Genomic DNA, 18,654 nt, shown 5'->3' on the forward strand with positions numbered 1-18,654 from the left:
GAAACCCACCAGCGCACCTGGCAGCAGGCTTAGAGCACGGCCCTGCTGGGAGCAGAGGGAGGCAACAAGCGCCCTGGGGGACGTGGCTTGGGGGGTGAGGGATGAGTCTCTTGATGGAGGAATCCAGCGTGGGAAATTCCGTCCCTCGACAGGAAGTGTCTGTGACAGATTAGTCTGGCCGTGAGCCGTATTTCACAGGGGACAGAATTAATGCTGGGAATGAAGGCTCAGCATTAGAGGAATCCTGCATCTTCCATGCAGGCTGAGATGCCTTCAGGGTGACCCTCCAGCCAAGGCAATTAACACCCTGAAGCCTGGTCATTCAGGCCAGGACCACGGGCAGCCAGCCCTAGGGGGAAGAGCAGGGACTTTATTTAGTTAGGTAGCTTCTCAGAGAGGAGCCTGAGCTCAAGGCACCTTTGCCAAAAACAACCAGGCTCAGTAAAATCCCAGGGTGACAATATTCCCCTTCCCCAGGCAAACAGCTGCCCCCGCAGCCCCTCCCCCTCACAGCTGGCTCTGAGAACAGGCCCTGATGCCGGTGCGACGGGGCAGGGGTTGCATTCTAGGGTCTGGGGCCCTGACAGAGACTGCCCTGCCTCTCTGTTATGCAGTAGGGGAGGGGGCGACTCAGACAGCCACCCTAATTTCAGCAGGGGCAGGATGGCACAAGGAGATGAGCATCTCTCAGGCAGGCAGGTCCCAAACCACTGGGGGCGCCACAGGGAAAAAACAAAGCCTTAAATTCTACCCCACGACCCAGCACCACATGGATGCTGGAGCTGGCACAGCGGCACGGGCTCCCGCCGAGACACACTGCTCCATACAGAAGCTGCAGCATTCCGCACCTGCTTCTGTTTCCAGGTCGTCACGGGGTCCGTCTACACAGCTGCTGGGAGTGGAATACCCGCTAGCTCTGCTGGAGCCAGCACCTAAAGAGAACCGTGGGACCACGGTGACGTGGGTGGCTAGCCCGAGCCGCCCGAGCCATTGAAGTCACACTGCTATTTTCAGGGGCAGGCCGGAGCACAGCTAGAGGTTGCATGTCACCCTCCCAGCGGCTGTGGAGTCAGACCCCTGCCGAGCCCCGTGCAGCGTCTACGCAAGAGGTGGCGAAAGCCTGGACCATGCAGTAAGGGCTGTAGCTGAAAGGCGTGGCTGCAACCGCCCAGCCCTGCGTGGATGGTAGAAAGCCACCCAGACAGCGCTTCTGCATGGCAGTGCTTCCCAGCAGCCCCAGCCTGGGAACTAATGGCAGACACGCGCCCCACCGGGTGGTACAGACACAATCCTCACTCCCCAACCACGAGCCGCTATCTTACCTAGACTGATCTCAGCCAACCAGCTCTCACCTGTGTGCCAGTCTCGCCGTGTGCCCGGCGTTAGGCGTTCTGGCTGGGCTGGGCGAGGCAGTGACGGAGAGTTGGGTGCCATCAGCATTCTGCAGGCATATTGCATTGCGAGCCCTTCTAGCAGCCCCATACACACTGGGGGGGAGGGGGGCATGCCGTGGAGCTCCACACGAGAACACCCTCGGGGAGGAGGGCCCTGCCCCACGCTGCCCGCTGATAATGTGCTGCTTTGGCCACTCCCAGGGCTGAAGGCAGCTGAGGTAGCAATACTGGGTTATGACTGTGTGCCCACACTATTGCCAGGAGGGGAAGGCCTGCCAAGGCCACCAGTGCAGTACCCAGCCCTGAAAGCACACGGCCAGGACTCGAGGCTGCCAGAGGCATCAAGTTGGTCTGAAAATTGTTGTGTCACAACCTTCCGTACACTCCGAACCAAAACTGCAAGACTGCACTCGGGGCAGTAGCAAGCCAGATCATCAGTGCGACAAGCATCATTCTCTGGACGCAGTGGCTGGCCTCCCTATGGTCAGGCATTGACAATCCCCACCAGCATCAGACCCAGCTCCCCCCGCTGACCCTCACCAGCCAGGACAGACCTGGATCCAGAGCACAGGCTGTTGGACAGAGGGTAATAAGACACCCATTTGGGGTAACGTTCACTGGTCAATGGAGAAATCGTCGCAAGGGCACAATCTTCAAAGGATATTTTAAGTGGCAAATATGGAACAGGAAACACAGGAAGTGAAACTGTTTATCCAAAGCAACGAATGGGTTTAGGACAGGAGCGCCGGAACAGAGGGAGCCAGGGGGCCAGGCCCCTCTCACTTTTTACCAGCCATAAGGGCAAGTCACAGGGGGGAGGGAGCAGGGGGCTTGGGGAGAAGGGGAAGAGTGAGGGCGGGATCTTGGGGGAATGGGTGGCATGGGGGTGGGGCTCCAGGAAGAAGGGGCGGTGTGGGGGCGGGGCCTCAGGGGAATGGGAGGAGCGAGGGTGGGGGTTCAGGGAGAAGGGGTGCTGCAGGGACCGGGGCACAGTTCAGGCGCCATTGCCCCCCCCACTTTTAGTTTAGGAGGCCAGGCGCTGGGATGCTAAGAAACCACCATCGCTGCAACACAGACAGCGTAAAGGTGGAGCTGATCAAAAGTTTTTCAACCAACCCTTTTTTCCAATTGAATAACGCCATTCTGTCTAAACCAAAATGTTTCGCAGAAACCTCCTGGTTTTGACAAGCCAAGCCTGGCACTCGCCGAGGTGTTCAGAGACCCACCTTCAGGCCCCAGCTCTGCCTCATTTGGCACAGAGACTTGAACTGGAATCTCCCACATTGCAGGTCAATGCTCCGTCCGCTGGGCTGTCTCAGTCCCGCTCAATATTTAATTATGTATACAAAGCAAAACACTTTTGAGAGAGTGACTCTAGAGCCTGGCGGTGACCAAGTGGGAACGAGGAGAAAGCTGAGGCAAGGACACCACCGTCACACGCCTGGGAGACAGGAAGGCTAGCGGAGTTGTCAGTTCAAGAAGTTCATTCTGGAGAGCGTGAGTGTGAGTTGGTTGCAGGATGCCCGAGAGAAGCCACCAGAGGCTACAAGAGAGGGTGGAGGCTGGATAGGGAGGTTTGGACGTTGTCAGCATGGAGGGGGTGGCCCAAGCTATAGAGAAGAGGAGGGAACCAAAGACAAATGGCAGAGGAGCAGACAGAAGAATGCGGAGATGCTGGATGAGCCTTCAGCACAGCAGGAGAAGAAGCAGAAGCCAAGAGCCGAGTGAATGCAAAGGCAGAGGATGTGCTCAGCTGTGTCTCAAGCAACAGAGGGACCCAGGAGAAGACGAAAATTAACTTAGGACGCAAAACTACACATCAGGGCAGATCCTCAGCTCGTGTAAAGGGGCAACGTTCCACTGCAGTCAATGGAGATACGCTGCTTTACACCTGCTGGGGCCTGGCCCCAGAAGATTAACCAGAAGGATTCATTAGAGAGCTGGTGGGAGGCATGGAAAGGGCTGAATGCAGCAGGTAGAGCTTGGCAAAGGAACAGCCACAGGGCGAGATGTGACAACAGTCTAGGAGTGTTTGAAGGGTGGGACTGCTTAGGAGGGAAAGGAATTGTGCAGGACATTACAGAGGGGAACAGAATGAAAGCGAACAAAGGAAAATTGACTCTGAATGTCAAACAGCACCGAAGCAGGGTTTTACTATATGCAGGGGCAGCTCCAGGCACCAGCGCAGCAAGCGCGTGCCGGGGGCGACAGGCCGCGGGGGGGCGGCGTGCCGGTCGCCGTGAGGGCGGCAGTCAGGCAGCCTTCGGTAACATGCCTGCGGGAGGTCTGCCGGTCCCGCGGTTTCGGTGGCAATTCGGTGGCGGGTACATCGAATCCGCGGGACCGGCAGATCACCCGCAGAAACGCCGCCGAATCCGCGGGACCGCGGACCGCCCGCAGGCATGCCGCTGAAGTCCGCCTGACTGCCATGCTTGGGGCAGCAAAAAACAGAGCCGCCCATGACGGTTTGAAGAGGTGGAAATGTTTCCTGAAGGATGTGGCAAAAGCCTCATTTGCCTGAGTATTTAAACCTAGGCTGGACAAAGCATTGGAGACCATATTGTGCGGAACAGTCTGGCGCTCGTGTGCAGATAGGCAGCGTGGCTGGAAAAGGTCTAACCATCTACAATATATTCTGTTTGCAGAGTACTCATCATTGCAGTTTCTAAGTGCTAAAGTCAGAGCTGAGCCAAGGATTTGATGTACTTACATATTTGATAATATTCTATATAAAATCTCATCATCGTTATTATTAAGAATTCACCGTTCGAATCACTCCTTCTCAAGCAGATAGAGCAGAGAGAGAAAGACCCCAGCAACAGATCAGGGATAATAATTGGAGGCTTGGAACGATTCCTCTATGAGAAGGAACTGAAAAAATTAGGGCCACTGAGTTTAGAGAGGAGAAGAAAAGAGGGGAACGTAGAATCATAGAATGTCAGGGTTGGAAGGGACCTCAGGGGGTCATCTAGTCCAACCCCCTGCTCAAAGCAGGACCAATCCCCAGGCCGATTTTTGCCCCAGCTCCCTAAATGGCCCCCTCAAGGATTGAACTCACAACCCTAGGTTTAGCAGGCCAATGCTCAAACCACTGAGCTATCCCTCCCCCCAACACTTTTGAGAAGGCCACTCCGGCACCCCAATGCTGCACATTTCACTTACGCTAGAAGCTGTGTTGCTTCGTTGTGATTGGCCACATACCTTGAGTGGGACTGTTTCTGTTCCCCGATTGGATGAGCACATCTCAGGGCTGGCACCAACACCACCTCAGCCAACGCAATCACGGCCAACACAGCCGCTGATTAGTGGGAAACGGCTGGCGGCACCTGCCTAGTTCTGGGCATAACAGCCCCTCCCTGACTCACAGACGTGCACACGGGTGGCCAGATGCTGATCCCGTCTCATCCTGAAGTGCGCCCGAGTCCATGTCTGGCACAGAAAGGTGCTATTCAGTGTGAGGGAGGCTCAATGTGCCCAGTGGAGACAATGAAACTACAGGAGAACCTGGCACTCTCCAAGCCCCATTTCCATCGTGTGACTCTGGCTTTGACACTGGCCCGTTGCAGTGCCCAGCATAATGCCAACAGGCAGTGGGGGCACTCGGTGACAGAGCCACCTGGGAGAGGAGCGGATGGGTTGCAGATCACAGCTGAGAAGGCATAATCTGCAGAAAGCAAATGGTAACTGGGCAAATGAATTGGTGTTGGTTGGTATTTCGCTCCCAGGCTGGGTCCACTACAAACGTGTGTTGTCAGGGGTGTTGTCCATGGGTGGGGGAAGTCGAACATGGGGAACTGTGTGTGTGTAGGGTGTGTGCATCCACGTGAGGTGCAAGGGAAGGTGTGCACGTGTTTGGAGGGGAGTTGGTGTGTTTGAGTGGTGGCTTGCTTGCTTGTGGGTACACGTGATGGTGACCGTTCGTGCTGTTTCCAGCTGTGGGCAGGAATCGGTGGATTGTGGTTACAGCCCTTTCATAGCCTGTCGAGGTGTGCCACCGGCTGTGCTGTCTTATAGAGTTGTCTTTTAACAATACCAGTTTTCTGCCACACAAATACTGTACCCCTGTTGCGCTACTAGTGCCAATTGTGGTAATCTTGAGGCTGATAAGAAACTGCCGTGTAACTCCAGCCTCCTGGGTTGTGCTAGACAACAACCCAAGGAGACTCCAACTCCCGAGCATGCTTAGCCCAGTACAGTCGAGTGGGGCCTGAGAACACCTCACCACAGAACACCCACCCGTGCCGAGGAGACATCCCAGGGCAACAGCACTGTGCCCCAGACCCTTCAGGCAAACTCTGCCACGCTCAGCTGCGGGCTGAAGAGGCTCGTATGTTCAACAGGGAGAAGGCATTGCTGTCTCCTTTCCATTTACACCGAGGCTGCCCAGAAGGGCCACAGGCAACATGCCCTGCCGGTTCCCAAAGACCCCATTTCTTCAGTGCGCCGATAGCCTCATACTCACCCCGTGCGATGGGTAGGTCAGCCAGCCCCAGTCCCCGGGGATCATTGCTGTGTCCAGCAAGTTCACTGGAAAACACAGGAGGAAAAAAATGCATTAGAAAACTGCTCACCTTTCACAAACAGCCTAAAAAGCAGCGCACCCCAAGCTACACCATGAGGCCGTGTGCTCCCACCCCACAGCACACCCCAAGCTACACCATGAGGCCATGTGCTCCCACCCCACAGCACACCCCAAGCTACACCATGAGGCCATGTGCTCCCACCCCACAGCACACCCCAAGCTACACCATGAGACCGTGTGCTCCCACCCCAAGCTACACCGTGAGGCCATGTGCTCCCACCCCGCAGCACACCCCAAGCTACACCGTGAGGCTCTGTGCTCCCACCCCACAGCACACCCCAAGCTACACCATGAGACCGTGTGCTCCCACCCCAAGCTACACCGTGAGGCTCTGTGCTCCCACCCTGCAGCACACCCCAAGCTACACCATGAGGCTCTGTGCTCCCACCCTGCAGCACACCCCAAGCTACACCATGAGGCTGTGTGCTCCCACCCACAGCACACCCCAAGCTACACCATGAGACCGTGTGCTCCCACCCCAAGCTACACCGTGAGGCTCTGTGCTCCCACCCTGCAGCACACCCCAAGCTACACCATGAGGCTCTGTGCTCCCACCCTGCAGCACACCCCAAGCTACACCATGAGGCTGTGTGCTCCCACCCACAGCACACCCCAAGCTACACCGTGAGGCCGTGTGCTCCCACCCCGCAGCACACCCCAAGCTACACCATGAGGCTGTGTGCTCCCACCCTGCAGCACACCCCAAGCTACACCGTGAGGCCGTGTGCTCCCACCCTGCAGCACACCCCAAGCTACACCATGAGGCCATGTGCTCCCACCCCACAGCACACCCCAAGCTACACCATGAGGCTGTGTGCTCCCACTCCCCACAGCACACCCACCTATACTGTGAGGCTGTGTTACTCTTGGGGGAATTCTGCACCACTGCAAACATCCAGAATTTATGTCCCTGCCGTTTCTTTGCTTCCCTGCAGAAAACTGACTTTCTGAAGGGGAAGCAAAGGGAAGCCACAAGAGTGGTCATGCGACCCTCCCCAGCAGTGTGTTTTGGGTACCCAGGGCAGCTGGCAGAGAGGTAAATCACTGTGAGGCCAGGGGTGGAACTGGGGAAGACCTGGCTCATGGCTCCTACCCTGTGCCAGGCTCAGCTACTAGTCCCGGCTGGGCTGGGGAGGATGGGACTTTCTCTTCCCCTACACAGCATCTGGGGCCCATGTCAGACCCACCTCCAGATTTCTCCTCCAGCTGCAGGAAGCTCTGCAAATTCCCCCCTCATTCCCGCTTCCTGCGCCCATCACTCCTCAGCTGAAGGGGGAGGGATCCCTCTACAGGGAGCTACTCCCCCATCCGCCCAACCCCCATGCATCCAGACCCCCTCATATCCAGACCCTCCTGCCAAGCCTCACCTCCACACTCAGAACCACCCTGATGAGCTCCACTGTCCCTGCACCTGGACCACCCTGATGAGACACCTGCACCCAGATCCTCACCTCACTGAGCCCCACTCCCCCAGCATCTGGACCCCCCTGCAGAGTCCCTTTACCATTGCACCCAGAACTCCCCAACAAGCCCCTGTGTATCCAGATCCCCCCTGCACCCAGATCACCCAGTGAGCCATCTGCACCCAGACTGCCCCACACAGAACCCTCTCAACCCACACCTAGATTCCCTCCACACTTGGATCCTGCTGGGCTGAGCCTGCCTGCCCACACCTCGGCACAGAGGGGCAGGCCCAGTCCTCGCGCTGTCAGGGTTGGGTGTAGCCTCACCGCTGAGTCTGTGTCCTGGGCGGAGCTGCACAGTGATCTTCCATCCTGTGCAGCCAGTGGCCTGTGCTCCCCAAGGCCATGCTGGAGCCTCCACATTGATTTGACAAATAAAATTAGCAGAGTTTTGCAGATTTTAAAAATATCGTGCACAGAATGTTTATTTTTTTGGTGCAGAATGCCCTCAGGAGTACTGTGTGCTCCCACATCCAACTACACCAGGGGTTCTCAAACTGGGGGTCAGGACCCCTCAGGGGGTCGCAAGGTTAGAACCTGGGGGGTCGTGAGCTGTCAGCCTCCACCCCAAACCCAGCTTCACCTTTAGCATTTATAATGGTGTTAAATATTAAAAAAAAAGTGTTTTTGATTTATAAGGGTGGGGGGTGGGGTCGCACTCAGAGGCTTGCTGTGCGAAAGGGGTCACCGCTACAAAAGTTTGAGAACCACTGACCTACACTCATAGCTTCATGGATTCCAAGGCCAGAAGAGACCACTGTGATCACCTAGTCTGACTTCCCATATAACCCAGACCAGAGAACTTCCTGAGAATAATTCCTAGAGCAGATCTTTTAGAACAACATCCAATCTTCACTTAAAAATGGTCAGTGATGGAGAATCCTCCACAACCCTTGGTAAATTGTTCCAATGGTTATTTACCCTCACTGTCAAAAATGTATGTTTGATTTCCAACCTCAATTTTCCAGCTCCAACTTCCAGCCATTGGATCGTGTTAGACCTTTCTCTGCTAGACTGAAGAGCCCGTTACTAAATATTTATTCCCCACGTGGGCACTTACACACTGTGATCAAGTCACCCCTTAAGCTTCTCTTTGTTAAGCTAAGTAGATGGATCTCTTTGAGTCTATCACTCTAAGGCTGGTTTTCTAATCCTTTAATCATTCTCGTGCCTCTTCGTTGAACCATCTCTAATATATCCACATCCTCCTTGAACTGTGGGCACCAGAACTGGACACAGGATTCCAGCAGCAGTCACACCAATGCCAAACACAGAGATAAAATGACCTCTGTGCTCCTACTTAAGAGTCCCCTCTTCTTGCATCCCATAATCGAGTTAGCCATTTTGGTCACACAGTTGCACTGGGAGCTTGTGTTCAGCTGAGTATGCACCAGCACCCCAAATCTTTTTCAGAGTCCCTGCTTCCCAGGAGAGAGCCCTCCATCCTGCTGTCTTTGTTCTAGAGGTATAAAGTGGTGGGATGTTGGCAGAGGGGACAAATGCCCCCGGACTCTTCTCCCAGCATCTCTCCCCACTTACCTCCTACGGGAGGGGACAGTGCAGAGCTGGGAGAGGTGAATGGTGACTGCAGAGCAAACCAGAGGCGAAGCCAGTGTGACAGATCTTTAGGGAAGCTGTGAGTGTGGGGGAAGGATGTGCGTGGGTCTGATTCCTGTTTGCTCTGCCCTGACCCTCACCAATCCTTGCACAAGGCAGCAGCTTGCACCTGATTAGAATAATAGAATATCAGGATTAGAAGGGACCTCAGGAGGTCATCTAGTCCAACCCCCTGCTCAAAGCAGGACCAATCCCCAACTAAATCATCCCAGCCAGGACTTTGTCAAGCTGGGCCTTAAAAACCTCTAAGGAAGGAGATTCCACCACCTCCCTAGGGAACCCATTCCAGTGCTTCACCACCCTCCTAGTGAAAAAGTTTTTCCTAATATTCAACCTAAACCTCCCCTTCTGCAACTTGAGAACTCCTTGTTCTGTCATCTGGTACCGCTGAGAACAGTCTAGATCCATCCTCTTTGGAACCCCCTTTCAGGTAGTTGAAAGCAGCTATCAAATCCCCCCTCATTCTTCTCTTCTAAACAATCCCAGTTCCCTCAGCCTCTCCTCATAAGTCATGTGCTCCAGCCCCCTCATCATTTTTGTTGCCCTCCGCTGCACTCTTTCCAATTTTTCCACATCCTTCTTGTAGTGTGGGGGCCTAAACTGGACACAGTACTCCAGATGAGGCGTCACCAATGCCGAATAGAGGGGAATGATCACGTCCCTCCATCTGCTGGCAATGCCCCTACTTATACAGCCCAAAATGCCATTAACCTTCTTGGCAACAAGGGCACACTGTCAACTCATATCCAGCTTCTCATCCACTGTAACCCCTAGGTCCTTTTCTGCAGAACTGCTGCCTAGCCATTCGGTCCCTAGTCTGTAGCAGTGCATGGGATTCTTCCGTCCTAAGTGCAGGACTCTGAACTTCTCCTTGTTGAACCTCATCATATTTCTTTTGGCCCAATCATCTAATTTGTCTAGGTCCCTGTGTATCCTATTTCTACCCTCCAGCATATCTACCACTCCTCCCAGTTTAGTGTCATCTGTAAACTTGCTGCGGGTTCAGTCCATGCTATCCTCCAGATCATTAATGAAGATATTGAACAAAACTGGCCCCAGGACCGACCCTTGGGGTACTTCGCTTGATACCGGCTGCCAACTAGACATGGAGCCGTTGACCACTACCCGTTGAGCCAGACGATCAAGCCAGCTTTCTATCCATCTTATAGTCCATTCATCCAGCCCATACTTCTTTAACTTGCTGGCAAGAATTCTGTGCGAGACCTTATCAAAAGCTTTGCTAAAGTTAAGGAATAACTCATCCACTGCTTTTCCCTCATTCACAGAGCCAGTTAGCTCGTCATAGAAGGCAGTTAGGTTAGTCAGGCATGACTTGCCCTTGGTGAATCCATGCTGACTGTTCCTGATCACTTTCCTCTCCTCTAAGTGCTTCAGAATTGATTCCTTGAGAACCTGCTCCATGATTTTTCCAGGGACTGAGGTGAGGCTGACTGGCCTGTAGTTCCCCGGATCCTCCTCCTTCCCTTTTTTAAAGATGGGCACTACATTAGCCTTTTTCCAGTCATCCGGGACCTCCCCCGATAACCTGAGTTTTCAAAGATAATGGCCAATGGTTCTGCAATCACATCCGCCAACTCCTTTAGCACCCTCGGATGCAACGCATTCGGCCCCATGGATTTGTGCTCGTCCAGCTTTTCTAAATAGTCCTGAACCACTTCTTTCTCCACAGAGGGCTGGTCACCTTCTCCCCATGCTGTGCTGCCCAGTGCAGCAGTCTGGGAGCTGACCTTGTTCGTGAAGACAGAGGCAAAAAAGCATTGAGAACATTAGCTTTTTCCACATCCTCTGTCACTAGGTTGCCTCCCTCATTCAGTAAGGGGCCCACACTTTCCTTGATTTTCTTCTTGTTGCTAACATACCTGAAGAAACCCTTCTTGTTACTCTTAACATCCCCTGCTAGCTGCAACTCCAAGGCCTGGTCCCCACTAAGCCCCCACTTCGGACTAAGGTACGCAAATTCAGCTATGTTAATAACGTAGCTGAATTCGAAGTACCTTAGTCCGAACTTACCGCGGGTCCAGACGCGGCAGGAAGGCTCCCCCGTCGATGCCGCGTACTCCTCTCGCCGAGCTGGAGTACCGGCGTCGACGGCGAGCACTTCCGGGATCGATCCCAGAACATCGATTGCCTGCCGCCGGACCCTCCGGTAAGTGAAGATGTACCCTAAGTGTGATTTGGCCTTCCTGATTTCACTCCTGCACGCCTGAGCAATAGTTTTATACTCCTCCCTGATCATTTGTCCAATCTTCCACTTCTTGTAAGCTTCTTTTCTGTGTTTAAGATCAGCAAGGATTTCACTGTTAAGCCAAGCTGGTCGCCTGCCATATTTACTGTTCTTTCTACACATTGGGATGGTTTGTTCCTACAACCTCAATAAGGATTCTTTAAAATACAGCCAGCTCTCCTGGACCCCTTTCCCCTTCATGTTATTCTCCCAAGGGATCCTGCCCATCAGTTCCCTGAGGGAGTTAAAGTCTGCTTTTCTGAGGTCCAGGGTCCGTATTCTGCTGCTCTCCTTTCTTCTTTGTGTCAGGATCCCTGCGGAGGGTCTCGCCCTTTGGGGCGCTGGGGTCCGAGGCGGTCACTCTGCTCACAGACATGGAGCAGCTGACTAAGGGTAACAGGCCGGTTTGCAGGGGCCCTTCTCGCCTGGAGTCACTGAGAGTTCCTAGTGCAGGTCCCTTGCTGGGCTGGGGAGGGACAGGGCTCTAGCCCCGGTGATGTGTTGCTAACAGGGGGCTGTGTGCTCAGCCAGGCTCTGCAAACTGCTGCAGACCAGGGTCCTTTGCACAAGGATCCATGCACCGTCCAGCACATTGGCACTCCCATGTATCAGCCCCTCCTGAGGAAATGGGGGGTGGGAGATGACAGAGAGCAGGAGGGTCAAGGAGAGGAGCGGGAGGACTTGACACGTTCTCCTGAGCCTGGCACTCACCTCGCTGGGCTGGCAGTTTCTCATCGTCTTCTGGAGGCTCAGCTGAGCCCTTTCAACTCACTTCATGCATGGTGTGATTGGGGTTTGAAGTCTGCAGACCAAATGCTGCCCCGCTGTCCAGCCCAAAGCAGCCCCCCACGCGTCTCTGCTAACACCACACGAGAGACGGGAGTTCCCACGAACAGACTGCCGGGGAGAGGCTGCATGAGGAGTGCCATCAAAGTCACCCCTTCTAATGCCCTCCTACCACGGGGAGCCCAGCTCAAGGAGGAGGCCCAGACAAATCAATCCAGGGAGAAGAAAGCTGCTTAGGCCAGGGGAGGGACAAGGATGCCTTTAAACACTCTCAAGAGTTTTCTATTTAAGCCAGTTCAATGGCTCCGGGGAGAACGGAGAGGAAGCCAGCATGGAATAAAAGCAGAGAGGGGGGAGCTGCCTGCCGGCTGCAATCTGATCCGCTTGGCTCCCATTAGCCCCATACTGATGCGCCCAGCAGTTCAGCAACTGCTCGGAATTAGCCACAGGCACGCGGCTGCGGGAAGCGCACGCCTGCCCCAGAAATGCTCTGCGCCTGGTTTGTTTCCCTGGACGCTTCAGTCAATAAAGCTTGTAAGGCAAACAGGAGATTGCGGATTCCCGGAGTCTCTCGGCAGGCTCAGCCTTGTATCAGAAGCAGGTCAAACTGACCTTCCATTGCTCCTATCGACCAGCAATCGACCCTCCCACCCGCTCTCTCCAGCCTCTCCCTGCTTCGCTACGGCTTGATCTTTGGCTTTGACGATCTCCCAGCCCTCCAGCATGGAGCCACCCCTGCCATGGCCTGTAACGCTCCCTGTGCTTCGCCAGCACTGGGCCTCAGCCCCCCGCACAGCAACACACCTCTGCACCACCCCCCACCAGCTCGACAGCCCGTTGGTAGCAGACACAGCCGTGAGCATGTGGGTGAAACGCTGTGGGCTCGAGCTGGCTCTGGCGATGTGGCAGGCAGGGGAAAGGTGCTGAGAAAGGCCAGACATTGATTCCCTCTCAGATAGGGGTGTCTGCAGCCCTGCTTAGCAGGATGGTCCCCGGACTCTGGGTAGGGCGGTCACGCATTCGGGTTTTACCCGGATAGTCTGGGTTTTGGCTTCTTTCTCCGGGTGCCAGTTAGGGATGCCAGGTGCCTGGTTTTTTATTGGAAAGTCCAGTCAAAAAGGGGACCTGGCAGTGTCCAGTAAGATGCACTGACTGGACACCAACAGTCTGGTTACCACGGGCCGGGGGAGGCGCTGGGTCATTAACCCACGCCAGCGCCTGATCAGCTGGGGCCACCTTCTACCTGCAGGCTGGCTCCTTGTCAGGCTGCAGCAGCTCCCGGAGCCGAGGGAGCCCAGCTATGGGGGGAGGGAGGTGGAGACAATCCAGCAAGCGAAGGGGACGGGGAGGGGAGAGAGGCGCAAGCAACAGGAGCGAGACCTTGGGGGAAGAGGCGGAGAAGGGGGCATGGCCTCAAGGGAAGAGGTGGGGCAGGACCTCAGGGGTCCGGCTGCCAGCAATTAGAAAGGTGGCAACCCAGTCGGCATGGCTCCAAGGCACATTGCGCTCCAGTGTGGCCACCCCAAGAGCAAGGCTTTGCAGAGGCAGCTCCAAATATCAGCCGGCACCTGCAGGCACAGAAGCAGGGACCTTGGGCCACTGACGATGTCATCAGACAGCTGCCAAGCGGGCACCCTGATCCTTCTCTCCTCTCTGCTGATTGGCTAATGGCTCCCACCCCCTCGGAGGCAGTCCCATGATCAGGCTCCTTTGCACCGACAAACCTGTGTCCACACCGGGGGTTGCCCTCATTTCACTATGTCAGTAGAAAATCACAGCCCTAAGGGAAATAATTCAATTGGTACAAAAGTGATATGGAGACCAGACCTGGGCAGCAGCTGGGCCTGATCCTGGTTGGGGACTGTAGGAACTGGAATACAAACAATAAACACCACAGCTGAACCCGCCGCTGCTGGGCTCCCTCAAGGCCAGGAAGGAGACTCCAGCAAGCCGGGCATTCTCCTCTAGCAAGGGCGGGCTCCATGCAGCGCTGCCCATGCAGCCAGAGGAACAGTGCCACTTTCACTTACTATTACAACTCAGGGAACGAGTGGCAGAGGCAGGTCGCGGGGAAGCGAGCTGACTGCGAGGGGCCCGGGCATCACACTCCTGACAGAGCAGATTAGGGGCTTAGGAGCCATTTATTAATGTTAGCAGAACAATTGGAAAGAATTTCCAGGGTTTCATCGGCTCGGCAGCAGGACGAGGCCCTGTGCTCCCGGCGAGGCACTGCGCAGACTGCCAAAGAACTACCTTGCCCTCAGCACACAGTAATTACCTCCGAGAGCTCACATCCATTGTTATTTGTTATTGTTAATCGGAAGATTTTCTGCCTATTTGCCCTGGGTAATTTGCCCAGCAAGGGGCTGGGCCCAGGAGATTTCCTGCTTGGAGTGCTGCAGCCGGCTACCTGCGCCCTCGGTGACACGCTTACTCGCCGGCCAGGCAGCAGGGAGGTCGCTGCTAACGTAGGCCCTGCTGGGATCCACCACGTGGAAATCGGACACCGTGTTTGAAAACAGCTCCCTAGGCCAGCAAAGACACGGCCTCCGATCTCACCGGGAGAGACCTGGAAGGCTTTGGAAGCCTGCTAAGATCCAGGATTAAGGTTCCAGGTATGCCAGGCAGCCACTGCTTGGGCTGCATGGCTCCTACAGCGCAATCTTCCCGCGGCACCGTGCCTTGGGGAGCGGCAGGAAACGAATCAGCTACATTCTGTCCAATCTAGGACCCATCCAGAGCTGCTTCCCCAGGTCCCCATGTGCAGGGGGAGAGGTAACGAGCATTTACATTATTATAAAATAAACGGCTATTGGACCCGTGTGTAGTTCCCATCTAGCCCTAGGGATGCAGGCTCCAGACTATGTGCTCATGTATGGAAGCAGATATCCTGTTCTTATGGCATAACAATGAGGCTCACAATCCCTTAGACGTGCGGCAGGACATGATGCTATTGGCCCAGTCTGCAGAAATCTGACTGGTTTTACTTGTCATTATAATAGTGATTATATGTTGCACTTAATCTGTGGCTCGTAAGAGTGAGTAAACAGCCTTATCCCTAATTTACAGGTGGAGAAACTGAGGCAGGGGGTGCTGAGTGTCTTATACCCAAAGTGACACAGTGAAACATTGGCTTGGATAGGGACAGAGGTCAGCTCTCTTGACTTGGATTCCTTTGCTCTAACCACTAAACATGCTGACTACGGGTAGCGTGTCAGGAAGCTGGATTAATTGAACCATAGAAGACTAAACAGTCCAATTAAGGAAAGTTTCTCACCGTGGCGAGGGGTGACTCAGCCGCACAACAGCCACTGACGTTAATGAAAGGCACAGAATTAAAGCCCACAAGAAGCGCAGAAAATACCTCCCACCAAGCCTTGCTCCTGGGTTCCCAGTGGGAAAAAGAACCTAGGACAAGGCCTGCCACACTGCAGGGGAGCGGCACTAGACCCGCAGCTAGCGGGGACAGTACAGAGACATAGCAATCAGCCCCGCCCCAGTGCACAAGGCCATGCCAGATGCCTCATAAGGGGCCCCTTTCATCCCAAATGTTTCTAGGCATATCCAAGAGCGGCAGGGGAGCAAGAGGAGCTCCAAGATCCCTCACTAATTGTTAACCTGCTGCAGTCCCCGGCCCAACGATTAGATCCTCTCCCTCCCAGGCAGTCGTCTCGGTCGCACACACATGAAGAGGAAGGGTCAGTGGGAGCAGCCCTGTCCCCTTGGGCTTCAATTCTTCACCATTAGAACTTCAAAGGCCTCCCAAGATTCCCAGCCAGGCTCCGTCCCTGGAACAACGCCTTTTGCATTGATAATTCAACTCTTTACCGTGTTTTCCCGACACGTCTGTTCTCTGCCTCTCAGTTACTAACCCACTCAAACAGCAGAGCGGTAGAACTGAGCTCCCCTCCCCGGGCACCCTTGGCAACCAGGCTCCCAACTCCCCCACGCTCTGGGTTCTCCTCACTACTGGATCCAGCGCAGCGCCATGAGTAAACCAGAGCAGAAAGCAAGCATCAGAGTCACGGCCTCTCTATCACTGGCCTTTTTTGAGTCAAGATTGGATTTTTTCTAAAATATCTGCTTTCATTCCAGCAGGAATTATTGTGGGAGAGTTCCAGAGGGTCAGACTGAATGATCACAATGGTCCCTTCTGACCTTGGAAGCTATGGGAAAGGGGCAGGGAATGGGCGCCCCCTGCAGGAGGCAAACCAGGAAGTGGCATGCTTTTCCCAGAGACTGAAGCAGGATTTTCAAGAGACAGGTGTGGCCAGGTATCTATAGCCAACCATTTAATCAGTGAATCAGCAGAGCGGCCAACCCCGCAAGCCTTCAAACACCACGAATCAGGCCTCAAAACATTTTCAGACTGGCTTAAAAACCATGAGATTGTAAACAATAATAAAATGTTTATTATTAATCTTTTTCTTGGCCTTCTGTTCTCTAGGGGGGTCACACTTTCAAGCTTTTCTCCACAACGAGGCCTAGAAATGTACCTTCTCTTGAAAAGAAAGATGAAATTCTCACAACTCAAGAAAAAAATCAGATCAAATCCTGAGAAACTCACAATAAAACTGGGAGTGTTGGTATCACTGGAATATGGAGTTTGTCCAGGCCAGGAACAACCCACGAATGGCTCTGGATGTTTGTTATTCATGATTTTGCAGTGGATCATTTGTCCACACCAGTTACAGCCTCCGGCCCGGTTAGCTAAATCACATGCTATTCTTACTGACCACAATGTCCAAACCTGGATGCCGGAAGTTAATCACCTCCCAATGAGCACCCCAGGCCACTACTGCCTGCAATAGGAGCTGCAGCTCCACAGCAACTTTGAAAACCTGGGTCTAGCCCTTAGCGGCCATAGCACTCCTGGTGGGAAACATTGGCCTTGGGTGCCTGGAGTTTTATTTTTCACCGGGAGAATAATGAATGACCAATAAATCATCCCCACCGACTCCAGGCAGCGCTCTGTCCCCCTCTAGTGGCGACTGGGCCATATTTAGAGATGAATGAGCCTGCTACGGGTAGCAGTACTAGAGCTGGCCTTCAAATTCAGACAGCCGAGTCCCCTTCATTTAGCTCCGGAGGGCCTGGGTTTGATTCCTGCTGCAAGCAATCCAGCCAGGGCAACGCACTACAAACCCTTCCGCTGGCCTGTGAATACGGCTCTTTGCAAACGAGAGGGGCTCCAGTAACGGCAGGTTAGGGGCCAGCTGGATGCTGCCCGGCCCATTGCTGGAGCCTGGCAAACAGAACAGGGTCAGATCGCGGAATAACACAGCCACAAGGGGCCTGAAAGGAGCATAGACTCATAGACTATCAGGGTTGGAAGGGACCTCAGGAGGTATCTAGTCCAACCCCCTGCTCAAAGCAGGACCAAATCCCAACTAAATCATCCCAGCCAGGGCTTTGTCAAGCCTGACATTAAAAACCTCTAAGGAAGGAGACTCCATCACCTCCCTAGGTAACCCATTCCAGTGCTTCACCACCCTCCTAGTGAAATAGTGTTTCCTAATATCCAACCTGGACCTCTCCCACTGCAACTTGAGACCATTGCTCCTTGTTCTGTCATCTGCCACCACTGAGAACAGCCGAGCTCCATCCTCTTTGGAATCCCCCTTCAGGTAGTTGAAGGCTGTTATCAAAACCCCCTCATTCTTCTCTTCTGGAGACTAAACAATCCCAGTTCCCTCAGCCTCTCCTCATAAGTCATGTGCTCCAGACCCCTAATCATTTTTGTTGCCCTTCGCTGGACTCTTTCCAATTTTTCTACCTCCTTCTTGTAGTGTGGGGCCAAAAACTGGACACAGTACTCCAGATGAGGCCTCACCAATGTCGAATAGAGGGGAATGATCACGTCTCTCGATCTGCTGGCAATGCCCCTACTTATACAGCCCAAAATGCCGTTAGCCTTCTTGGCAACAAGGGCACACTGTTGACTCATATCCAGCTTCTCGCCCACTGTAACCCCCAGGTCCTTTTCTGCAGAACTGCTGCCTAGCCATTCAGTCCCTAGTCTGTAGCAGTGCATGGGATTCTTCCGTCCCAAGTGCAGGACTCTGCACTTGTCCTTGTGGAACCTCATCAGTTTTCTTTTGGCCCAATCCTCTAATTTGTCTAGGTCTCTCTTTATCCTATCCCTACCCTCCAGCGTATCTACCACTCCTCCCAGTTTAGTGTCATCTGCAAACTTGCTGAGAGTGCAGTCCACGCCATCCTCCAGATCCCTAATGAAGACACTGAACAAAACCGGCCCCAGGACCGACCCTTGGGGCACTCCGCTTGATACCGGCTGCCAACTAGACATGAAGCCATTGATCACTACCCGTTGAGCCTGATGATCTAGCCAGCTTTCTATCCACCTTATAGTCCATTCATCTATCCCATACTTCTTTAACTTGCTGGCAAGAATACTGTGGGAGACCGTATCAAAAGCTTTGCTAAAGTCAAGGAATAACACGTCCACTGCTTTCCCCTCATCCACAGAGCCAGTTATCTCATCATAGAAGGCAATCGGGTTGGTCAGGCATGACTTGCCCAAGGTGAATCCATGCTGACTGTTCC

General features: G+C 54.1%; 1 protein-coding gene across 2 annotated transcripts in view; it reads right to left on the reverse strand.

Moving 5' to 3' along the window:
* The window catches only part of EPHA8 (EPH receptor A8), a 129,170-nt gene that overhangs the window by 96,573 nt on the left and 13,943 nt on the right, over positions 1-18,654 (reverse strand). For both annotated transcript variants that reach the window (XM_065574947.1, XM_008169872.4), the window contains exon 2: positions 5,857-5,921. In XM_065574947.1, the coding sequence (XP_065431019.1) occupies positions 5,857-5,921 (65 nt within the window). The remainder of the gene's footprint in view (positions 1-5,856; positions 5,922-18,654) is intronic.

The sequence above is a fragment of the Chrysemys picta genome, chromosome 21, assembly GCF_011386835.1.
Source record: "Chrysemys picta bellii isolate R12L10 chromosome 21, ASM1138683v2, whole genome shotgun sequence".
Taxonomy (NCBI): Eukaryota; Metazoa; Chordata; order Testudines; family Emydidae; genus Chrysemys; species Chrysemys picta.